General features: G+C 35.7%; 1 protein-coding gene across 1 annotated transcript in view; it reads left to right on the top strand.

The window, feature by feature from the left end:
• Nucleotides 1-26,591, top strand: part of BRINP1 (BMP/retinoic acid inducible neural specific 1) — a 167,890-nt gene that overhangs the window by 44,254 nt on the left and 97,045 nt on the right. Inside the window, exon 2 of the mRNA XM_074292911.1 lies at nucleotides 4,604-4,871. Coding sequence (XP_074149012.1) covers nucleotides 4,654-4,871 — 218 coding nt within the window. The 5' untranslated portion in view covers nucleotides 4,604-4,653. The remainder of the gene's footprint in view (nucleotides 1-4,603; nucleotides 4,872-26,591) is intronic.

Below are 26,591 nucleotides of genomic sequence, written 5' to 3'. Positions count from 1 at the left end.
CAATGTGGTGATTAGAACTGAATACTGTGCTCTATATGTGGTCCAACCAAGGCAGATCACAGTGGGACATAAATCTCTTGGAATCCCTTCCTTGTATTATATTTGCTTTTTTGCCTGTCACTTCTTATTACTGACTCAAATTGAATCTAAAGTTCACCATGACCTCTAGATCTCTTTCATATAAATTATACCCTACGTCTTGTATTTGTGAAATAGTGGGGAATTTTTTTTGGCTTTTGTTTTTTGTCCACTTATTCTTGATTCACATTGAACTATTTTTCTTCTTATTTTATATGATTCAGCTCTATATTTTAGTCTCAAGATGTTGGTGGATCTTGATTTGGTTTTCTAATGTGCTATTTAACTCACCTTGTTTTGTGTGTCATCTGAAAATATACCAAATATCCTTTCATTCCCTTTATATGAATCATTGAGTCATGTATATGACAGCATAGGAACTTTATTCTGGTGGCTTCTGTCCTAGATTATTGATTCATAGGTCCAGTTCTGGAAAAAAACAAAACAAAACAAACAAAACAGATTTTAGGGCCTATTTAGTTTGACCCTTTATATGACAAATGAGGAAACTATGATCTACAGAGGTCAAGGAATTTTCCCACTTTCAAACAGATTGCAAATCTTAGTGTCAGTACTTGGACTTAGGTCCTCTACTTGGATACTCAGCCAGAGAGAGATTGCTTCACTTAGCTTAGTTTAAATCCATCTAAACCATCTCTTCATCTTTATCTAACGAATAACAAGAAACTTTAAGGCATTTGCCTTATTAACATCTAGGCAAAATATATCAATAGTATTAGAACAAGGCATAAAGTAGCAACTATGTAATCAGAAGATTCTGTCTATGGGTGATTCTCAATTTGTGCATGTTTAATTGTGTGATCTTGAACATCACAATCTTTCTGAGTCTCAGTTTCTTCATTTGGAAAATTTAAAAAAATCAAAGAAATATCACTGAACACATTGAAGAAATAGAATTACAACTGCCAATCCATCAGTATAATATTTCAATTTAATAATGACTAAAAAAGGAAGGTGCTTTTGGCTCTTCTCATTCAACAGTGATAAAAAAAATTTACTATATGCTACAAATTGAACTAAACATTAGACAAAGGAAAAAAGTGAAACAGTTGCTTCCCTCAAAGAGTGTATGTTTAAATAGATACAAATCTAGATCAAGATAGATACAACTTGTGTTGTGTGTGTGTGTGTGTGTGTGTGTGTGTGTGTGTGTGTGTGTGTGTGTGTATTTGGTGGGTGAGAGAACTAATAGCCTTGGGATAAAGACTTCACATAAAAAGTGTTTTTTGACCTAATTCTTAAAGGTAGCTTGAAGATTAAAGTTAGATGTGACAATGGGAGTAGATTATAATGGGGGACTGCTAGTTCAAAGGCATACAGACGGGTTGGAGTGTTCTCTATGAGAAACAATAATAAAAGCATGTCTCATTGCTTTGGGGCAACCACTTTCTTCAAGCTTCAGATACTTCACCTCTTTCTTCTCATATATGTCTGTAATAATTTTTTATGGCACTTCCTGCATAATAATCATCTATGGATTATACTACATCTAATTAATCCAATATGCATTTGTATTGCTCTTTGGGTCATTGGAAATTGTGATTTTTTTTTTTTTTTAAGATTGTGGTTTTCCATGATTTAGCTCCCAATGGCCTTACCAGGAAGGTGTTAAAAAGATAAATTTTTAAAGCAAGAAATATCTTGGGCCATTGAAACCCCTAAACAATTTTCACTATATTTTCTAGCAGAAGGCCTTGGACAGAGAAAATATTTGGTGTTTGGCTGAATTAGTACCACAGAGAATAAGGCTAAATTAAGGAACTTCTAGCTAATGACTTAACCAAAAAGAGTTTGTCATGGTGGAATTTAAGACAGTGACAGGTTAGTGAAAAAGACACTGACATCCAAAAAAGCTTTTCAATAGTCCTCAAACACTGTACAAAGCTGTAACAATTTGCCTCTGATAACATTGCTTTTGTCCCAAGGAAACTCACATTTTAATTTAATAAAATCATTGCAGATTTCTCTATTCTTTGACAACACATCTCTTCTTTCCCACTCAGTTCCCAAATATACACAGGCTATGTTTCAGCTCCCAAACCATTAACTGCCATGAAATAAGTCACTTTTTGGCAGATCAGTTTATGTTTCTGAACCTCAGTTTCTGTATCAAACAAGTAAAATAGTTGGGACAAATGACCTCAAAATTCCTATCAGCTCCAGCATTCTGCATTCTTATATTCCTTCTAGGCCTAACATTTTATATCATAAATCCTAACATTTTTTCTTAAATTCTAATATTATATTCCTAGGTTCTTTTCAGCACTGACCATAGGAATGATTCTGTAATTCCATAATTAATGTGTCTATAACTCTTCCCTTTTTCTTATGCACACTTAATGCATACCTCTAGGTCATACTCATATCCAGTCCTTTTTTCACCATCACTCACATCAACATATTTGTCAGTACTGTGCATATAGCTTGATACTTCCTTAAATACATAAAATTATCTAGATTCTATTTTTTTTAAATAAAGCCTTCACATGAAGACATGCAGAAATAACATGCACATAGCATCCATCTGCCTCATAACCTATGAAAGATAGGTCATCTTGGAGCTACCTCAACTTTTCCACCTCAGGTAGACTCTAGTAAAGTGCTTTAGCTGAACTTATGAGGCTCTATATTTTGTGAAGCTTACCTGGAGTTGGAATTTAAACAAAACTTCAGAAACTAGGTTCCTTTATCCCTAATTTCCCCAGCTACATCCCACCTATGTGTCATATTCAATACTTACAGTTAAAGCTTACAATGCTAAGAAAATTTCTAAGTCAATTTTGAATAACAAACCATAATAAACTAGTAGAGCCTAGTAGTATGAGAGTGGTATCCAGTTGAGCAGAAAAGACAATCTCCCATTTTATTACCCTTTTCTTAGACAGAGCTCCTTCTCTTTCTAGCCAAAAAGGATAGAACCATTTTATTACTAATAATAACTCGTATACTTATATCATTCAGTCCACAAAAATGTTTTCCTCACAAAAATTACTATTTTACAGAAGGAAAAATTAAGGCTCAGAAAGATTTAGACATTTTTCCATAGCCACAGTTTTGAGAAGAGTGAGAGATGGAATTGAACGTGATTTACTTTGATAGAGCTGAATTTTCTCCCCACTTTTTCTGTTAAAAACCTATCCATTTCATTTTTCTCACCAACAGTGAGATAATTCAGGACAGTTTCAATGGACTTGTGATGAAGAAAGTCATCTGCATCAGAGAGGGACAGTGGAAACTGAATGTTGACCACAACCTAATATTTTCACTCTATTTGCTGTTGTTTCCTTGCATTTTATTTTGTTTCTCATTTTTTTTCCTTTTTGATCTGATTTTTCTTGTGCAGCAAGATAATTGTGGAAATATGTAAAGAATTGTACATGTTTAACATAGATTAGATCACTTGCCCTCTAGGGGAGGGAGTGAGGAGAAGGGAGGGAAAAAATTAGAACACAAGGTTTTGTAAGGATGAAGGTTGAAAATTATCCATGTATATATTTTGAAAATAAAAAGCTTTAATTTTTTTTAAAAAACCTGTCCATTTCCTCTCTTCCCTCTGTAAAGACTTCAAGAAAATAAAAACTTACAGTGGTTCTGAAGGGAAGTGGGATAAAGAAAGGAAAATTTGCTGAAGATCTAAGATCCTGATGTTAGTGAGAATTTCTTTAGAGTTCTGGTTGGATCATCTTGTAATCTCCCTCATTTCATAATTTAGGAAACTTATTCTCAGAGAGGGTATAAGGGGTAACTATCTGGCTTTGAAGTCTTTAAGATCTCTTGAGTACATATCCTGTCTCTGACACATACTGACTTCATGATACTAGGCCAATCATTTAACCTTTAAGTGGCTTAGCACACAATTAAGGTTTGTTGTTTGTAAAAGAATTGAGGCATCTGTATTTATGGAGTGTACTTCTTAACAAACAAACAAACACCAACATATTTTTAAAGTGATTCCTAGATATGGGACATAGGACTAGGATTAGAACCCACTAGTTCCTAATGCCAGAATCTTTGTAATATTACTCATAAAAAATCTCTCATGCTTCCTTTGCCTTCTACACACTCTTTCTCCAATCTTCTTATGATAACAGAACTTATCAGTTAATGAGTATTGACTAAATACTTGTTATTTGCCAAACATTAAAAAAAGGAGCTGCATGTCTCAGAGAACAAGTGCAAAGAACCCTAAAGAGGACAAGGTATTTCTTCTCTTGGGGATTCAAATTCCCCATATATAAAATGAGAGATTCCTCTGATAGCCATTCTGGTTTTAATATATTAACTATTCTATAACCTAAAATTTATGCTCCAAGATTTATTCCAGTTTAAAAATTCTTGAATGCTATCTTCTAAGGTTTCTTCCAGGGAAAGAGCCTTCTAACACTTTATAATTGTTGGGATGCTCACTATCTTTTCCTTCATATTAACCATTGTTCTCCTCTCTCTTTCTCCTTCCTCCCTTTCCAACCTCTTCCTTCTATTATTTCCCTCCCTTTTTCCATAGGACTCCACAGAATGGAGCAAGAATGAGAGGAATAAGGCAGACAGAAAAGCATGAACTGGAGGTTTGTTGAGTTCATCTACTTCCTGTTTATATGGGACCATATAACAGTGCAGTCCTCCCACCAGGAAACAGCTGTTACCGACCAACATGTCTCCAAGGAATTTGATTGGCTTATTTCAGACAGGGGACCTTTCCATCACTCCCGAAGCTACCTATCCTTTGTGGAAAGACACCGTCAAGGATTTACAACCCGATATAAAATATACAGGTATGTCCTGAGCTGATCTCTCAGTAGTAGTCTTTGCTTTCAGTTATTACTCTGCTTGGGAGGACCAAACTTTGCCTTAGGTATGGCTTTAGGAAGGGAAGCCAAGCAAAGTCATCACAATCCTTCAACAGAAAGGAAATGATGTTGAGAGTCTATTGGCTTAGCAACAAGAAGCAGCCTTAAGATGTTGTACTTGGAAAGTGTTCACAGGCACCTGAAGTCAGACAGAAAGCAGTCCACACACTGGTAAACAATAAATATAATAATATTGTCATTTCTATAGTGCTTAAAAGTTTATAAACTATTTTTCTAACAACAGCCATTGAAATAGATGCTGCAAGAATAATTTTCTCCATTTTATATATGAGAAAACAGATTTTGAGAGGGAAGAAGACACTTGTCTATGGTTATAGTAAGTTATTGATAGATCTGGGATTCAGTTATTCACTTTATTTCAGTGGGAGAGGGACTGTATGGATATAAGCAAAGCAAAAGTAAACATGATATGGAAACAGAGGAGAGGTGGGAAAAAAACAGTTCCCAGAAAGCACTGACAAGAAAAGTGATTCATCAATGGTCCCACAGCTAATACAGGTCAGTAGCAAGGCTTGAACCCAGACTTTCCTGATTCCAAGTCGACCCCTTCTATAAACTATGATAAAGATCCTTTCTCTTAGAATATGCATATGGTGAAAATATTCTTATCTTAGACAATATTTAAATACCTTTTGCTTATCTTTCCAGCTTTATTTATTTTTTTCACATGAATTTATTCTAGACTCTAGACTCTAGCAAATTAAATTGCTAATATTTCCAATCCCATCTGTGTATGTGTGTGTGTTTGTCTCTGTTTCTCTCTCTCTCTCTCTCTCTCTCTCTCTCTCTCTCTCTCTCTCTCTCTCTCTCTCTCTTTCTGTCTCTCTCTCTTTCTGTGTGTGTCTCTCTCTCTGTGTCTCTCTCACACACACACATACACACACACTTTCTCACTCTTGATCTTCAAGAATCTGATCAGCTTGTTACCCCATGTATATGTGATGCTATCTGCATCTCTGTGAAGTCCTTCTATACTTCAAGGTCAGGTTTAGGAGTCATCTCCTCCATGAAGGCTTTCTCAGTTCTACCTAGATCAAAGTGCTCTCTCTCCTTGTTTTCCTGAAGCACATCATTCTTTGCTCCTATCACATTACCACTTATATTATGTTTATTCATATATTGATGGTTGGTTGTTTATAAGATTACAAACCCCTTAAAGGCAGGAACTATTTCCCCTATGTATAATCATCATGTGACCACAGAACCAGCATAGAAATACAATGTCTTGCACATGGACTAGATGCTTAATGTTTTCTAAATTGAATTCAATCTTAAACCAATATTCTCAAAACCTTTTCCCTAAAAATAGACTTCCCTTAGAACATCATTATATTGAGAGATATGCATACATAAGCAAAATATGGAAACTTTTGACAAGAGAACGCCAGTATCAATAAACTGTCCTGAATGTGAGGGCTGGAATGAGGTCCAAACATTGGAATTTGGAGTGTATGGGGAAAGGATTGAATGTGTGGCATATTACATAGTCAGTTTAGATTCTCTAAATCCTTGCACACTAATATGAATGCTTTGCTTGAAACTACAATGTAATGTTGCTATAATTAATACAATTTATTTACATAAGTGGTCTTTACTATATGTATGCTAATATATGTGAAGAAAGCCCCATCTAAGCCAAGTTTCTAGAGGAATTTGATATTTTCTCTATTAAAAATAGAGTGAATTGTGGCAGCTAGTTGGTGCAGTGGACAGAGCATGTAGAAAACACTTATCCTATCCAAATTCAGAGGGAAGTTCTATAGGCCTATTGAGTAGAAGTTATAAGGAAGCATGTCTTGACTAAATATGGGGAAAAATAATAATTCCTAACAATTTGAAATGTTCAACAAAGAAATGGTCTGGGTTGGTAACTAGTGAACTCCCTGTCACTATATTAATAATAGCCTTAGGAATCCCTAATACCCTAGAAAGTAGAAGCTGAACACCATCACTGTGGAAAAAAGACATCTGTCTTGTTAGGTTTTGGATCTTAAAGAGGTCCAATGGCCAAAAAGGAGCCATTTTTGGTCTTTCAACCACAGGATTCTAGAAGTCATTTATTACATGTGGTCAAATTGTTTGTCAATGGAGACATTCTGGTATAAGGAAAAAGAGCTGCTCTCCAGTTAAAAACCTGGATTCAAATCTTGATAGTGTTATTTACTATATGTGTCATTGTCAGCAAGTACTCTTCCTTCTCTAGTTCTCATCTTCCTTTTCCAAAAAAATGGGAAGGTCAGACTAGATATTCTAAGTCCTCTTCTGGATCTGAGTTTGGTTAATTTTCTTATCTTTTTTTAAAAATATATATATTCTTTTTTCTGAAACTGATTGCCTTCCTAAGACTAAGTTTTGACCTGTGTGAGCTAGGCAAGGCAATGTTTCCTAATCAAATTCTGTGCTGCTTAGTCTCAACAAAAAGCATAATTGTTCACAAGAAAATCTAGGTAAAAGATCATGGATGGTCATATACTTTTCTTCCTCTCACTTAGAGAAAATACTCTAAGCACAGTGGTCACCAGGTGGCAGTTTGGGAGTGATATCATGGTCTGCACTGCCCCAGGCAGGGGGAGGTATGGACTCCCATCTTAGCATAGTTCTCAGGCAGGTATCCAGAGAATTCAGCTCATCCATGAATAAAGCTGAGAAAACAATGACATTTTTACATGGACATGCTCATCAGAACTGTAATGAATTGGCAATTTCTCCCCCTAACAACACATGGCTTTGTTGAAATCCTGTCACAAGATGACTGGTGATTTCCCAGGGTGTCTGGCTGTGAGGTAACTGGGACACAGCACATTAGAAGCATGTCATTTGTATTGCAGACCTGCAAGATATAAAACCCCTGCCAGAGTTGAGATGCACCATAAAGCCTGACTATCATGAGCATCCCGAGCAATTGTTTGTGTAACACCCAATTCCCCAATCTTGGCCCACCCCAGTTCCTGCATCTCTAGAGCATCAGGCCCAGTAGTCAGAAGGACCTATACCCAACTCTCAATCTGTCTGCACTGGACTCAGTAGGATTCTGGGAATTACAGGAAGGGAATGAGCACTAGGCAGATCTCTTCCTTCTGCACAATCAGAATAATGTCCATAGTTCATGCATATGTGGGGGAAGGAGGCTCTTTCTAGCTCATTTTCCTCTGTCAGACTTACTGTGGGAAGAGAGGGTAAAAAGGAATCAATGGTGAAAAGTTCAATGAGAATCTTTTAAATTAAAATCCCAGCATCTCATTGTGCTGCATATTGCTTTACTGAGTGATAACCATAGCAATAACTACACATCCCTAAAACTCAGGTTTGTACCTAGTGAACAGAAGCCTGCTGCCCAACTAGAGGTTTGCTCCTCATTTTGAAGCAATGGGGTCCATGGGGAATGTGACACTTGTTTGGCTTGGAAGGGGAGGACATATTCACTTTATAGGAAGGAGAAGGCCCTTACTTTTACTTTCACACTCCACATAGACTTCCTAGTGATGAGTATTCCCAGTGGGACATTTCTGTTTTTACAAGAGTTTGGAGTCCACTATCTACATTTCAAGGTGAGCCTCTTCAGAGTGCTTAGAACTGGGTGAGACCTTACAGGTCAGCTAATCTTTCTCCTTCCTGACATTTTACAGATGAGGAAACTGAGGAATAGACTTTCCTGTAATTGTACATGTGGTAGAGTCAGACTTAGGCCTGAGTCTTCTGATTGTATATCCTGTACTCTTATCTGAAATATACATCTATCTTAATGCAATGAGCTTTAAAGAACTACATAAATATAAACAATATTTTTATTATTAAGAATGACACTAGAATAGAAAGAAACCTTAGAATGTGTAATGTTAGAGGGGAGGGCACTTTAGAAGATGGAATATCAAACAAAATATATTCACATAGAATTTTGGGGCTGGACAGAACCTTAGGATATAATATATTAAAGTTAAGAAGTATTCTAGAAAGAGAATTTTAAAATATAGAGTACAGGGAATGTTAGAAATGAATGTTAGAACTTACAATATGGACTGTTAGATAATGGAATTTTAGGGTCCTCTGAAATATCTGTGTCAATACCATTATTTCTTATATACAAGGAAAGGAGTGGGGTGGGAGGTAGAAATAAGCATTTATAAAGAGCTTACTATGTGTACTTCACTGTGCTAAGCACTTTACAAATATTATCCCCATTTGATTTTTGAAATAATTCTTTGAGGATTATTATTTCCCTAATTAACAATTGGGGAAACTGAGACAAATAGAAATGAAGTGACTAGCTTAGGGGTACACAGCTAATTTCTGAGATTGGATTTGAACTTAGCCCTTCCTGATTTCAGACTCAATTGTCTGTCCACTTTGGCTGCCTATATAAAGATGTAAAAGCTTACCAAGGTTAGACAATTAGTCGATGGCAGAGCCACTGATACCTTATATTTCTGTTACCATGGTATCATAGAATTTGGGACTCTAAGGAATATTATCAATCATCTAATGCAATCTCATTGTTATACAGAAAAGACCCAATGAGTTCCTTGGACAAGGTTGTATGTATCTAAATTGAAATCCAGATTTTGCTCTTCTTCCTTATATTCATTAAATATAAATCACAATAAATTACTAAAACACATTGCCTCTAATTTCTCCCCAACCACTGCCTAACGTTTGCCCGTATTTCCCTATGAATACTTCTCTATTTTCATAAGTCACTAATTGCTAAAATGATAGCTAGTTGATCAAATTTAATGGCTGAAAAAACTTCAAGACAGAAAAATCATGTAGGATGGGAGGAAAAAAGCTACATTTTATGTACAATGGGCAAAGAACAGTTACAAAAGAAAGGAAAGAAGGAAGAAAAAAAAGAACAAGTATTTTTTGAGCATCTGCTATGTGCCAGGAACATAAACATTTTACATTTTATTTTCATGAGGTTTGAAACAGGTAAGGAAGCCTGATTCAGTGGCTAGGGAGCTGGCTTTGGGAGTTATAAGATATAAATTTGAATCTCAAGTCTGGCAGCTACTAGCCACATGACTCTGATTCTACCTCTGATCCCTGTTTTTCTTTATTTTTGGTTGTTTTAATTTTTTCTGTCAATGTAGATAAAATTTTAATTAATTATTTTATTTCAATATATTTTATTAGGATTAAATATTTAATATTTAATTTATTTTTTATGTTAGTGGGGATAAACTCTAGTATACACACATTGTACCTTGAAAAATTATAAGGAAAGAATTATCATCATTATGATTATTTTTGCTGAGGCAATTGCGGTTAAGTAACTTGCCCAGGGTCACACAGCTAGGAAGTGTTAAGGGTCTGAGGCCACATTAGAACTCAGGTCCTTCTAACTTCAGGGCTGGTGCTCTATCTACTGCTCCTCTAGCTGCCCCTAGAATTATTACTTTTTTAGATATTGTCATGATATTGAATGTTTATAACCCTTATGAGAAGCAAATTTCTCCTTAAGAAATCATAACAAAAAGATTTCTAGTTCAAGGCTTCCAAATATTGAAATTTTCATCTTGTAAAGGAAGTAACAGAACTCAGAGAAGTTCAATGACTTGTCCAGTCACACAGAGAGTAAGTAGCAGAACTACTAAGAACTCAATTCTAGACCTGCTACCTCCAAACCAAGTTTTCTGTCCATTCCATCAAGATTTCTCTCTTTTTTTACCTTTCCTATACAATTGTCATTTCTGATTATAGAACTTCCTTCATGCTAATTGTCTTCTAGGATTGTCTCTCTTAACCAGGGGCCTTACTTCCTAAGTTAGAAACTGCAGAGACAAGCTTCAGCTCAATGAAAGGAAGAGCTTTTTAAAAACTAAAACTTAGTTTTTAAACATAGTGTGCTTCCTTAGGAGGCAATGAAATGGGTTCTACATTACCAGAAATCTTTGAGTAGAAGCTGATTGGTCTTTTTAACACATGCTGTAGGAAACTTTAAGGGATCTCTCCTTTATTCTGTTTCCTTTTCTTCTTCTCTCACTCTCCTTATTTCTTTCTCTTTAGTTATTTCTTTTCTCTGTGTGTTCCTTCTTTCTTTGAACTGTAATTTATTTATTTTTAACATTCATTTTTTTAAATTGAGTTCCAGATTCTTTCCTTCTTTCCTGTCTCTCTTCCATCCACTAAGAAGGAAAGCAATATGGGATCAATTATACATGTGAAACCAAGCAAAACCACTTCCATATTAACCATGTAGGGAAAAAATCAAGAAAGATAAAGTGAAAAAATCTATTTAAATCTGCATTCAGAATGTGTCTATTCTTTCTATATGTTATGCTGCCATACTTGTTCCTGTACAATTGTTTGCAAATCAAATCTTTGTAAATATAATCTGCTTTTCCTACTGTCTTACATGCATCAAATAGATGTTCCAGTTTCAATTTGACTTGATTTCGAATTAATTCTTAATGGTTTGTTTTTCTGAGTGCTGGTTTCTTTAAAAAAAATTACTTGAATGGACTGGGGAAAAACCTGTTATTTAAAGTTAGTCATTCTGTATTATAAATAATCATATGCTTCTCAGATTCTGAAACCTGAATATTTCTATAAAGGGGGCAGAGGTGATAAGCTTTTGTATAATATCTACTATGTGCCAGACACTGTACTTTTTACAAATATTGTCTCTTTTGATCATCACAACAAAACAATGTAGGTATTATTTTTCTTCATTTTGCAGTTGAAGAAACTGAGGCAAACAAAGGTTTAGGCACGGCTAGGAGATTGTCTGAGGCTAGATTTTAACTTGTGTTTTCGACTTCAGGCCTAGAGTTCTATCCACTGAGATGCTATCTGCCTCAAATCTCTTCCCTTTCATAGTCTTGTGGTGTAGGTATTGAAAGAATTATTATCCCCATTTTGCAGATGTGTAACCTGTAACTCAGAGTGATGAAGTGGTTTGCCCAAAGTTATATAGATAATAAATGAGTAAGTGGAGTTTAGAAGTAAAGAGAAACTTCTTAGAGGTCTAGTCAAGAGATTTGACTCAGCATCTAAAATGTAGCAAGAGTCAGAATTCAAACCTAAGCTCTCTGACTTTATAATGAATACTATTTCAAACTCTATATTCCAGAATCTATCATTTTGAGAAGGTTCAGGATGTTCTGGGGACTTTTTTTGTTGTATAGTTACTTATTTTTAGTTGTGTTTGACTCTTTGCGATCCTTTTGGGGTTTTTTTGGGCAAAGATATTAGAATGGTTTGTGATTTACTTCTCTAGTTCATTTTACAGATGAGGAAACTGAGGTAAGCAGGGTTAAATGATTTGCCCAGGTTCCCACAGTTAGTAAATGTCTGAACTCAGGAAGTATTCTGATTCCAGGCTAGGTATACTGTCCATTGAGCCACTTAGTGGAGAATAGGAGATTTATTTCATGCCTCTACATCTAACCCTGACTTAAAGGGAAGAAGGAAGGACTTTCAGTTATTGCTATGGGTGACCTAATATTCTCATGCTTTCAATCAAGCTAATACTTAAAACTGGAAGCATTCCCTCCCCTTTAGCTACCCAACCCACTTTTTTTTTCCCTTTTCTTTCATGCTGCATCTGGGGTTTTAAAAATTCATTTATGTTTTTGGGGGATTTTTTGTATGACTGTCACTTCTAATAACACATGCAATAAAATTCTCCCTTGTAACAAATAGAAACAGTTAAATAAAACAAACCTGCACATTAAACGGCTGAGAGCATAGGCAGCATTCCATTTCCATAGTTCGTTGCTTTTCTGTTAAGGGAGGGAACTCTATTTTATCCTCAGTTCTTTGGAGTCAAGATTGCATATTATATTAATCTGAATTCTGATGTATTTTATTATTATTTCCTTTTGTTATTGTGGTCATTGTACATATTATTTTTCTTTTTCTTTACATCAATTCATACAAATCATATCATAAGTTTTGTATTTGTATGCTTTTTTTATCTTACGGAATCCATTTTTTAATTTTTTAAAATTCAATTCAATTACATATATTTCAGTGAACAAAAATCTGTTTTTGCTCCCTTGACTCCTTGCTTTCACAATTGGGGAAAAATAACAGCAACAATAACAATAAGAAAAAGAATATTGTAAAATATATATATATGCAGTCAAGCAATACAAATTCTCTCATTGGTCATATCCAAATGTATGTATTATCAATAGTGCATTGGTAAGTGTTTAACAAATGGCTTTCCAAAAGGAGGAAAAAATATGTTCAATATGCTTTTAATTGACATTATCAGAATTTTTTGCAGCAATTCTTAAAATTTAGAAGATCAACAAATCATAAATCAGTTTCTGATTTATATCATTACTTGATTTCTAAGGTGTGAATGATCACATTGAAAATTTAACAATTTGGGGCAGTTAAATGGTATAGTGGATAGAGCACCAGCCCTCAAGTCAAGAGTTCAAATCTGGCTCTGACTTAACACTTCCCTAGCTGTATGATGCTGGGCAAGTCACTTAACCCCAATTATCTCAGCAAAAAGAAAAAAAAAAAAAAAAAAAAAAAAGAAAAGAAAACTTAACAATTTTCCTGACAGCAAGCGTAAGCTGGCTGTAACATATCCCTGGCTCTTTTTCTTTTCTTGAGTCTATTACTTGTCTATCAGGAGGTAGATAGCATGCTTTATCATTGATCTTCGAGAATTATGTTTGCTTTTTAACTCTTACTTCTCATTATCGGTCACTTTAATTATTGAATTTCATGGGAATGAATAAGGCCCACCCATTGATATTTGTCCTGAGCTTTTTTGTCATTTACTGGAGGCAGAATTACATATATATATTTACCAGAGCAATGAACCAGGAGACAAAATCCTTAGATTTGCCATGGTTATACCTTTATGTGACCCTAAACAAGGAATTTTAAATTCTTTTAGCCTCAGTTTTATTAATCTGTAAAAATAGGGAAGTTGGACTTTCTAAGCATAATTTAATTCTAATATTTTAGCCTAATATTTTCCTTTAGAAATTTCCTTCTATCTTTAACATTCTTTGATTCCTGTTTAGTTCTGTGATTTTCTAATTGACCATGCTTCCATAGGTCTTTGGATTTCTATCCAAGATCATCATAGCAGCCTTCTTCATGAAACTTTTTACTCTTACTTGGATAACTCCAAATGCTTATACTGGAGAAGGAGCAGAAATGGGAAATTTTGTTTCCTATTTATTGTGTTACTCAACTATTTCTTTTGTTTTTCCTTTGATTCCTAATTTTGAAAAGTCCCCTCAATGTAAAGGACATGGGAACTTTAGCAGTTAGGGCAGAACCATCTGTTGTTTGATCAAATTACATGAGTTTTTCATTTTGTGTAGATCTAGCCAGGGAGAGCTTGCTGGTGGGTGGGCGGATGTGCACTGCATTATGATTTCTGTAGGAGGACCATCTCTGCTACAGAGAGGGTGTGTGGGTGAGTCTGCTCATAGTTTGTGAAGATCTCTAAATTTGGGAACACCTGTCTCTCTTCTATCAGGCCTTTGGGAGGGAAATCCTCAGTGTTCTTCAAAACTCCATAGTTGAAAGGCTTATTAGATAAGGGTTGCCCACTCCATATTCCCACAGGGTCCATATTAACACTCAAGACAAGACTATAAGAAATAACACATCAATTCAGACATTGCTGGTCCTTGTGTTTGGGAGGTATTTGCCAATCATGAAGGCTAGCAAAATAGGGAGGAAGCTGTGAATATGATGCTGCTGACATTTCCTTCTTTTAACAGTAAGCAGCAGGGAAGCCATCAGACTTAGCAGGTATGCTGAAGAAGCTTTTCCTTATTGCATCCATATATATTGAACTTAAAGAGGAGGATCCTGGAAATTCAGGAGGTACCTTCGGTATAAGTTAGGAGACATGTACCAACAGGAAGCAGTATTAAAGAGAATTAAAATTCTAGGGTCGTAGAGCTGTAAGGTAGCTTAGGCCATAGGACATTGAATGCTAGAACTGGAAGGAACCTTATGGATGGAATTTCATAACAGAAATTGATAGAGATAAAGCTGAGGCCCCAGAGAGAATTAATAAGTTTTCCCAAATTATAGAACAATTTAGCAACAGAATAAGGACTGAAATCCAGGTCTATTGTCACCTATGTTTGCTACCATTGACCATTTACCTGGATATCATTATTTCCCCTCTTTTGTCCTTTGAACTAGTCTAGGTGGTCCATGTGGATATCAGTATTTCTTCTTAGATGGAGAAGACAATGGTTCTGGAGGAAGGTAGAGGAAAGTCCAAGAGAAAGAAAGAGGAATGAAGAAGTTTCCAATCCCATACATCTGTATGACGTGACTTTTTTAGTCTGGGTGCATTCAAACTTTCAATGCTTATTGATTTATATACACTACCCACGTACTCTTATTTGCAAGTACCTCATCCATTAATCAGCCAGGTGATAGGAACAGCCCTAGTGTCTGGTCTTCCAGCTCACTCCTCAGGTTGACTTTGATCTATAGAGCCCTAGAGAGGCTGGGATCCTCTGGGACTGTTTTCACCTGAGTACCATCACAGCAATCAGCATTATTTCAGGAGTGCTGACTTTTGCTTGCCTCAGAGGGTAGCTTCCTGTTTCATTCAGGGCCAGCATGGGGGAAGACAAGGCCCTTGAACACTTATGTTAGCCTAGACTTGATTGACAAGGCACAATTGCATGTGACATGTCAAGCTCTCCATGGGCCTCATATTACATCCTGCACCTGGGAGACAACACAGGTGGTTCAAGGAAGAAAGAGATGATATGAATGGTGCTGTGACCTGGATGATGTTTCCCTCTCTGATAATCTGAGCTCCTGGGGAGCAGGATATAGACTGACCATACAGACACTAAGTTTGAATTCCCTCCAGGATTCTGATAGAAGGTAGCACTTGAGACATAATAATGGCATGAGGACGGCTTGATTTCAGAATATCATTTTAGGATAACAGTGAATAGCAGCTGTTACATTGGACAAAGAGTAAAATATAAACCTGTTCTATCTACTAGGTGGTTACAATGAATGTGTGAGGACAGTTGACCCAGACAAATTGACCGATAAAAGGATATGTTGTACTGTAATATAATGACTTCAATATTCTTTTGATTTATAAAAATGCACTGAGAATGAGTCCCTCAGTATACTCAACCACAGAGAAGCTTGGATACAAAGGATCTTGTCCTGACACTCCAACTGTGTGAGTGGCATAGTGGAAGGAAGCTTATAATTAGACTGAGAAGACCTGAGTTTGAGTCTTGTTTCTCCTTAAGAACTTTTTGTGTAACCAGGGACCCTCTCAGTTTTCCCATCTGTAAAGTGAAGATAATGATACTCACATCACCTATTTTAAGGTTTTGAGGCAAGCACTTTATAAACTACGTAGTGCTATACCAATGGGAACTAGTATTATTGCTTTGACTCTCCCACATTGTTCAGCACAATAAGCAGGGCAGTAGACTACTATGAAGGTGACATAAGAGAAGAGAAAAGGACAAAGAAAGTTCAGTGATTTGCAGCACCATGACAGTCAGTCAGATCCTAATCCCACTTAGCATTTATTAAAATCTTGGCACTAAACTAAAAGTGTCAAACACTAGGAATATAGATACAAGTAAAAAGAAAGACAATTCCTGTCCTCGGGAGCTTACACTCTATTGAAAGGGTATCAAAGATAGGGCTGGATTTAGAGTCAATAAAACCTGATTTCAAATTCTGCCTTTAGAAATTATTAGCTGGGCAATCCCAGGCAAGTGTTGCATTTTCATTATCTGTAAAATGAGGGGGATGAGCTCGAAGGCCTTCAAGATCCTTTCTAGCTCTAAATGTATGCTTAAAATTTTGTAAAGGGAACAGTGCCAATTATAAGCAATTACGAGCAAAAACAATCCCACCTAACAAAAATATCCTATTCAGACATTTGAATAATGCTTCTTCATGGCATTTCCCAGTTTTCAAGACACTCTTTTTAAAGCAGGAGCCACAAATAATATTGTCCATTTTAGGAAAATGAGGAACAAAGTGGTAAAATGATTTGCCCACATAGTTACCAGGAGGCAGGGCAGAAGTCAAAGTCATGTTTCCTGGCCTTCAGTGAAGTTAACTTTCTAGTATAGCATCCTATTTCTTAGTTGAACTGGGGTGAAATGTAGAGTTATAAATATTGAGATAAACATGGCCTCCTAAGTCACCTTGTATAAGTCTCTCATTTCACAAATGTGGAAAAATTGATATAAGCAAATTAGGCATTTTTCTTAAAGTCACATAAGTAGTTATCAAAAGCTCGATTTAAACCAAGCTCTTCTGATTCTATAGTTATTATTCTTTCCACTGTACAACATACGAACCTCAAGCCCCAAGAAAATAGATAATAAAATAAAGTTAAGATATCCTGACCATCTGACTATTCATGGAACTTAGCCTAAGCATATGTTTTCTAAGTGAGTTAGAATGAAAACAAGAATATTAATTAAAAAATCATTCAGTGTTCTGAACCAGAAGCAGACTGGAATTTTTTATATTTAATACTTGTCAAATTTGATATTTTGAAAAATCAGTTGCAAAACTTATATTTGAGGAGATTATGATTTTGACCAATTGAGAATTACTAAGGACAATCAATGTTCTTGAAAGGAAAGTAAGCATCCTAGCATCACTCTTTTTTATGAGTTTAGTTTATAAACTTTTCATATTCTGTTTCTGCATGTTAATTAACTATTGCTAGTACCAAAAAGGTGTTCAGTCCTCTGGAGGTAGGGATTGGATTAGTGCTGGTTGAAGCATCTCTTCTTTATTATTTATTTATTTTTAGAAGTAGGATAAAATGTTCTGTGAATACTGTTCCTTTCCAAGGCAAACATCTTCATCTATCTGTTTATGCAGAGTAATCAAAAACACTAAAGATTTTAGTCACTAAATTTAAAAAGACAAAACCATCACTAACACTGACTTTGGAATCTGAAGATAATTTAGCTTTCATCTGTTCTTTTGTGCTCTCAGGAAAAAGCTCATTTTTTTTTTTTTTTGCAGAACCATTTTGCTCAAATATTTTTCCTGGAAATTTGTATAAATTGCTATTCCAAGGTGGATATTATAGTCATTGGATTGCAGAGCAGAATGGGAACTTGAGTTCTTTTGGGTCAACTCTTTTATCTTATGGAGAATATCTCATCTAAAATCTTTGCAACATAATGCAGTGGGAAATGTGTTCAATTAGAGGTGAAGAAACTTCACATTTAGTCCTGGTTCTCTCACAAATTGGCTGTGGCACCTTTGAAAGGTCACTTTTCTTCACTGTGATTCTGTTTTCTCATCAGTAAAATAAGGTCAGATTTGTTGATCTCTTAAGGTTCCTTCCAGTTTTAACTTTTTATATCTCTAAGATTCTTTCCAGTTCTCATACTCTGATTTTATGCATTATCTGTAACTATCCAGAAAGCATTAATGAATGTTCTGCCTGCTACTCCCCCCACCATTTTGGTGGTCACCAAACATGACCATCATCAGAGTTTTGGACTCTTATTTAAAATGTAACTCTGAGTTGACCTTAACCAGTTTACCCAATCTCTCTGAGCCTCTGGTCTTTGAAAAACTTTTATCTTTGTAAAATGTCACTAATTAATTAAAAAAAAGATCATTAATGCTGATTTAATATCATTTGCTTGATAAATGTGTTATTATTGTTTTAAGACTTGAAGAACCGAGGGAAAAACTAAACTTGGTTTTGTGACATTGAGATATTCTTGATCTAGATGTATCACAGTATGGAAGACGATTTTTGTCCTGAACTATTTCCTCCATCTGACTTAGTTATTTCTCCTGCTCCTGAGCTTAAATAGAGCATATAGTATCCTTTGCCAACCTTGATGCTTGTCTTCTTGAAGCCAGGTAAAATTTAGTCTACAAGGTTCTCAGCTTTTTCCCCCACATAAATAAGAAACTCTACTGACTGTAACCTTAACTGACCTTGGAGTGAGCAAAGACTTTAACCTTAAATTGTTTTTCCTAAAATAGGTATCTTATAGTGGTAGCTTAAAGAAAAAAAAAAGGGAAAAAAAAAAAAAAAAGAAAAAAGTCCCAGTGCATTTAAGTATAAGAATTCTTTTGTTCTGGTGTAAATGGAAGGAGGATGGTGGGAAGGTACATGATGGTACCTTTTATGTCTTTCTATTTCTGGCTCCCCTATAATTCTCTTCCTTTTGGGGAAAACTATTCTTTAACTAAGAACCACCCACTTGCCTCTGGGATACAGGGCCACCTCAAAGAGATTCACAGACGTCTCAATTGCTTCCTTGCATTCCCTTCAGTGGGTACTGGGTTGTCAACAGCAATTTGAGTCTATGCCTCTAAAAGGGATAGGTAGGTGAATTCAACTGTAGGTTTTGATCTATATCTTGTGAGTGGGTGTAGAAAGCACTCAACCTACATTTGTTGAATGGTCCCTGTGAACATAAACCATCTGTTTATAGTGGGGGATTTATTAGATGGTGCTCAGATATAACTCTTACTTTGAATAGAACTGTAAGGTCAAGTAACTAGTGTTGTGGTAAAGAATAATGTTGTAATCAGAAGATCACTGGATTAACAGTTTAAAAAAAACCTATATTCAAGTCTTGGCTCCAGTACTTAATATTATATTATAATCTTAGGGAGATCATTTCATTTCTTAGTCTTAGTTTCCTTATTTGTAAAATGAAAAGGTTGAACTTGATAATCTGTAAAGTTCCTTTCAGTAATAACTTACTGTGATTTTAAAATTCAAAGTTATCATAAAATGGTTTTAGGATTATGGATTGTAAAACACTTTGGTGGATATTTAATCATGGGCCTAGATTTAGGAGGTAGGGTGAGACTTTGGAAAGGTTGTATCCTCAAAACCAGAAAAAAGTAGGCTCAACTTCTCTGCTACCTTTTATCTATGTGACTTTGGATAAGTTGCTTAATAATGGCTTGATCTAACACTCCACAGCCAAGTGACCTGGAGTAAGTCATATTATTATGCTATGCATAGCTAGAAAGTATCTTATGATCATCTAGTTAAATCCTTTCATTTTACAGGAGAGGAAACTGAGACCCAAGAGTGATTTGTCAAGGTCATAGAGACAGCAGACTTAGGACTTGAATTCGGGGCTTTGGATAGGTTGCTCTCAGTTTCCTCAACTATAAAACAACAGATAGTAATACCAAGCCTCCCTATTTCCCTGGATTCTAGTAAGACATACAAAAGAATGATAGTGATTCAAATTTCTGTAGTATACTTTAAGGTTCAAAAGTGAACACTGGATTGTTCTCACAGGATTGTATACTACCTGAAAGATAAATAGTTCAAGCCTTATAATCCCTATTTTCCAGATGAAGCTTAGAGGTGTATAATCCTGGGCAAAGACATAATCTTGCTAAATTGAGGTTTCCTATCTTTCAAATAGGTAGATATTCTTGTATTTCTTTATCTTATTTTAAAGTTTTTTTTTTTTTGGCGATTTAAAGTTTTTTGAAGTTATTTTTATACCTTCATTTCCAAAAATATACTTCTTTCTTTACTGAAAAAGTTATCCTACCAGGCTGCTTTAAATAAGTGCCTTATAAAAGTACTATCTAAATTCAGACTGCTATTATTGGTGTTACTACAACTATTATTACTCAGGTTGATAATATATTTTTCTTTTTATTCATGTCTATTGTTTTATGCTACATTTGGCAAATATATTTCTCCTTTCTCCATTACACAGTGAGCCATGTCTTGGAACAAGGAGGGGGAGAATGCAAAGACAGACAGAAAGAAAGAGAGGTGGAGGAGAGACCAAGACAGAAACATAGACAGAGACAAAAAGACAGAAACTGAGAAAGAAGGAGAGAGAGCAAGAGAGAGAGAGAAAGAGACACAAAGAGACAGAGACAGACAAAGACAGAGACAGAGAAAGGAGAGAGACAGATACAGAAAAATAGACAGGAAAGAAAGAAGAACTCTATCCGATGCAGTCTTTCAGTATACAACTTTGGAGTCTGACAAGATTGTGAAGATACTAGAAGGAACAACATAAGGTAGAGTTTTTTAACTGGTGGATGTTATTATTGTTGCAGTTTTGATAGATGAATGGGTATATGGTTAGGTGGATAACTTGGATCCTTTTGCCAATTTGGTGACACCTATAAGTCAGATTAAATTACAAAGGAAACCAATTATGTTGAGATTCATTTATCAAAATGTTAAAAGCAAGTTCACAGATCTCAGGTTAAGAATCCAAAGTATTATAGAAATAATTCTAACTGGATTCAAAAGCCCTGAATTTAAGTCCTAAGTCTTCTATCTCTATGACCTTGAAAAATCACTCCTGGGTCTCAGTTTCCTGTCCTGTAAAATGAGAGGAGTTGATTAGATGATCATAAGGTACTTTCTAGCTGTGAATAGCATAATAATATGACTTATTCCAGGTGGGGAGTATTAGAACAAGAGTTCACACCTATTTTGCGTGCCCCCAGGGCAGCATATTCAACATCCACCTCTGAAACATATATAAAAGTGCTTTACAAACAGGAAAGTGCTCTCTAAATACAAGGGGTTGTTCTAGCCTTCCTCTGGGTATTGCTGGAGTCTACACTTGGGGGGAGGGGGAGAGGAACAAACAAACAAACTCTGCATGGGAGGATGCTTCTCTCCTGGGAGTAGCTCATACCCAGACTGAAGAGGAGGTCAAATTCCAGGAAGATGCAGGTTGCCTTTCTCACATTTGGCCTCGAAATGTCTTACACTGACATAATCATTCACAGTGAATTATTTAGAGGAAGCTACAGGGAGGTTAGAGTTATTTGTCCTGGTTAAATGAATCCTATCAGGCGAGAAGGAAGCAGTGGGGGTAGGGATAGGAGGAGAGAGGCCTTCTATGTAAAATTCTCACTGCACTTACATATCCTCCAACGTCCCATGACATGGCAGTATAATATAAACTCTACAAAATCCTAAGCCCTGTCTGTCTATCCATAGCTCTCTAGAGATAGAAAGGAAATACTTTCATTGTTTTCTTAGAATTCAATGGCCTAGAATAATTTGGAGTCAAAGGATCTGGGTTCAAATTATAATGAATCCTTCTTCCTCTGTGACCTTGGAAACTTAATTTCCCTCTTTAACTTCAATTTTGTCATCTGAAATTGAGAATATTGGATTATATCAATTCTTTATAATCTCTAAGATGCTTTCTAGCTCTAAATATGATTAAGCCTATGAAACATTTATATCACCTGTTACATTAAAAGATCATTGATTTAAAATTAAAATTTCAGGAACCTCAGAGCTTACTGAATAGCACTCCGCTATTTTATAGGTAAAAACTAAGGCCAAGAGAACTTAGAGAAGGTGAAATAACTAACGAACATCTCAGGTGAGCACTTTTTTCAGGTCTTCATCACACCAAGTACCTCATTCATCTTACTATACAATGTTCCTTCATTTTCTATCTCTTTCTTTGCCTTTCCTCTCACACAGATATACATATATACAAAGACAATATAAAGACACATGTACATATATCTGCATTTTTAATTATCTGAGATATCCTTGTCCTTATGTCAGTATTTGTTCCACACATCAGCAAATTGTCCTGAGGTATGGTCATGGACAAAAGAGTTTATTACCTGATGACCAACTTTTGAATTGGCTAGTTAGTGGGTAATGGGCATACATTTTGTACTAGACAAAATCTTGGAGAACAAAATGTCATCTCTGTGTCACAGGAAGGCATCTGAGGATTTTGAGAGAGTTATTCAGCAGAGACACAGAGAGACAAAATAAGAGACAGAGTCAGAGAGACAAAGACAGAAAATAGTGACCAGAGAGACACACAAGAAGAGACAGAAACAGAAAACAGACAGAAATAAAGATACATAGACAGAAAAAAGAGGGGAAGAATGGAAGAGAGAGGGGAAAGAGAAAAAGAGAGAAAGAAGGAGAGGAAGGGGGGAAGAGCAGAGAGAGAATGTAGTGATTATTTCTGTACTTCTGGGGAGAGTTTTCAGATTGCTTTAGAGAATAGGGAATAAGCAGCCATAGATATAATCCTCTTCAATAACTAGAGAATTTGATTCTTTGCACTCATATATTTAGGATGTTTTTTTCAGAAGTGGTCCCTTGAAATATAGTTTGTTTGATGATAGAAGAATCCTTAAGGGGCGACACAAACTACCATATAAATTATTTAAAACTAAAGTGGTCCAAACCCTTGAGACAGGGAGTAAGGAAAAATCTAGTACAGAATCCTAGGAGTAGGAGAGATGAATCAAATGAGTATGTCTTTGGTAGCTGATATTTCTCTGCACCTTTGATTTTCTCCAGGCTAACCTGACTATGAGGAGATTGATAATGAAATTATATGCTCTTACTTCTCAATTATGCACTAATTTCTTCTTTTTTTTCCTCTACCGTTATTCCTTTTACCTTTGGATCTTCTCCAAGTTACACCATATCAGATCAGAAGATTTTGTCTTGGTTCAGCTATGAACATGTTGGGTGGTCATAGTTAAGTCATTTGGTCTCTCTGGGCCTCATATTGCCCTATGTAAAATGAAAATATTAATCCTCTTCTAAAAGTCACATTCTCTGTTATCCAATCCCTTCCAGTTATATAGCAGTCTATTCTCTGTTCTTACAGTCTAATGTCTAGGGTCCCTTCTAACTTTGACTCCATATCCTAATATTAAATTCTCCAAGATCCCTTCCATCTGTAACTTTCTGTGTTCTGTATGTATTTCCCAAGTGAAACATTCTTTATTTGTGTTTGATAAGCTATTTTCTCAAGTTCCTAGAATATAACTTTGTATATTATGTATTCCTTACATAAATAGGGCCTTAATAACTGCTTTTTGATGAGGATCCTCCTGATGAAGATGTGAATACTGAGAAGAGGTAGGCTCTGGATGAGCCAGGCAGAACACATTTCATATTGCTCTTCGCCTTTCATGCCTGGTCTGGCAGAGATACTTCTCCTCATATGGGATATTTTATTCCATTTTTAAGAGCTCTTCATTTGTCATTTGGGACAGAGAGTTGGAGCTAGTTCCAATCTGCAATCAATCAGTCCGCCTTTGCGGAAGAGCTACCAGGAAACTACTGCTTGCCCGCCTTGGGTCTTTTAGCATTGATGTAAACATTCAGACATCACTTATACATTCTGAATGAGAGGGGGAAAAGAGAAATAGGGAGAGTCAAAGATAGAGAAATGGAGCATGAGGTAGAGAGACTGAAAAGGAGAGAGAGGGGGACAGGGAGGGAAAAAGAGAAGGGGAAGACAGACAGACAGAAACAGAAGCAGATAAATAGACTGAAAAAGAGATAGAGACAAAGACAGAAATCGACTGACAGAGAGATGGACTGAAACAGAGACAAAGACCAAGACTGATTTATAAATATAAATAAGCTGACAGAGAGAGTCAGAGATAGAAAGAGACAGAGCAGAAAGATAGACACAAAACAGAGATAGACAGAGAGAGAGAAAGAGAGAGACCAAGAAAAAGGAACAAAGATATTACAGAGACAAACTGACAAAGAGACAAACAGAGGGAAACAGAGAGATAGAGAAAGGCAGAGACAAAGAAATTGGCAGAGTAAGACAGACAGAGGCAAAGAGACAGACTGAGAGAAAAAGAGACAAAACCAGAGATAAAGAAACCAAGAGGGAAGGAGAGAAGAAGAAGAGAAAGGAAAGGAGAGGGAAAAGGGGAAATGAGAGGAAGAAGGAAGGAAAAGAAAGGAAGAAGGGAAAGAAGAAAAGAAATGAAAGGCAAAGCAGAGCAGAGAAGATGAAGAAAGGAGGGAGAGAAGATGTTTATTTGATCATCTGACTGATTTTGCCTTGTTTTGTCAATTTCTTTTTTAAAAAAATAGATGATATCAAACACAATAAACTCTATTTGACTTTTTCAGGAAATCAAAAAGGATTCTTTTAAGAAGCCCAAAAAAGAGAATGTTGCTTTTGCATTTTTAGAAACAAAAATTTAATTTTACAAAGAAAAAACATTTTTCTTGTTGAATGAAACAATTTGACAAAAAAGTTACCCCTAGAAGGAGAGGAGCTCAATGCGTTAATTTTCACTTTTTCTATTCCATGTCTATTCAAAATCCAAATGTTTTGGTTGTTGTCAAATCTCTGAGATAGACATGTTGCATTCTATTTATAGTACATTGATTACCATTAGGACCACCATCCTCATTATCTTCATCTTTGTCTTCCTTATAACTATCATCAATATAACCATCACCTTCTAAAAAAACACAGATTGATGCCTAAAATTGACATGAAAGGTCATCTGTTCTAACCCATTCACTTAACAGGTGAGGAAATTGAAATCCAAAGAGAGTGACCTGTCTAAATGTCATAAAGCTAGTTAGTGAAAAGCCAGAATTCAAATCTTTTAGGTACTTTTTTCCTCCTTAGTGTTTGTCATACATCTCTCTCTAACTTTTTCTCCTTCAATTAGTATTTTCCTTTTCTGAATCTTCCTGTATCACATATCTGTGAAGTGTAGGTATCTTTCAAAGTTCCTTTGTCAGCATTTCTAGAGGAATCTTTTTTTATATTTAAAGGATATTAAAGGATACATATTCCTACCCCCTCATTTTACAGATGAAGAATTGGTGCTAATAGTTCCTGACTTACTAAGGGTCACACAGTATCAGAGGAAGAGTTCAAATTTTCCTTATTCCATAGTCAGAATTCTTTCCACTGTATCATCTTACCTATTTTCCTTTTTTCTCCATATTTTCTTATTGTGGTATCTTGAAATGTCGTGAATTCAGTTATCATATCTTTGCAAATGACTCCCAAATCCCTGTATGTGCAGACCTTAATTGTCTCCTGAAATGCAATCCCATATTTCTACCTAAAGGACTCCTTGGATTTTTTAATTCATTTTACTTCCCCCAAGGCCATTCTCCCTCCAGTCATATCCTAATTTTCCCTTTCTCTTTCAGCCCCATTTGATACTTCAAAACCTGTTCCCTCTATATCTGGAATATCTCTCAAATCAGTCCCCTTCTTGTCCCTTACATGGTTTCCACCCAAATTGAGAACAATCTTTTAATTTTAGTTTTTTAGTCTTCCAGCTTCTAGTCTATACTTACTCCCCTCTATTCTCCATAAGTTGCTAGATGAATATTTCCAAAACATAGTATTGACCATGTTAATCCTTTGCTAAAAAATCTATAGGAATTCCTTAGTACCTCTGAGATAAAAATACAAATAAATGCCTCAGCCATCATTTAAAGACCTTCAGAATTTGTCTCCTACCTAGCTTTCCTCCCATTTTATACTGCTACCCTTCATGCACTTAGTGATTGAGCCATTTAGCTTTTCTCTGCTCTTGACATCCTATCTCTATTTCTGTGTCTTTTTCTACATGCTTTGAAAGAATTCACTTCACAGCTCTGTCTTTTAAAATCTTTAGTTTTCTTTTAAAAATCAGTTCCAAGGCCACCTATTGTATAATTCTTTCCCTGCCCCCACCTTCTCCACTTTTTAATTCTCTCTCTATCCTCTAGTTATCTTATATTTCTTTACATTTGCATGGTATATCCCCTAGTAGAATGCAACATTTTTAAAGATAAGGGCTTCATTTCTGTATCTATAATTTAGAATGCATTTGATGAATTAAACCAAATTGAATTGAAACCAAATCATCTGGGCTCTA

This window comes from Sminthopsis crassicaudata, chromosome 2 (assembly GCF_048593235.1).
Source record: "Sminthopsis crassicaudata isolate SCR6 chromosome 2, ASM4859323v1, whole genome shotgun sequence".
NCBI classification, from domain to species: Eukaryota; Metazoa; Chordata; class Mammalia; order Dasyuromorphia; family Dasyuridae; genus Sminthopsis; species Sminthopsis crassicaudata.
This window is presented reverse-complemented; position numbering and strand designations above follow the sequence as displayed.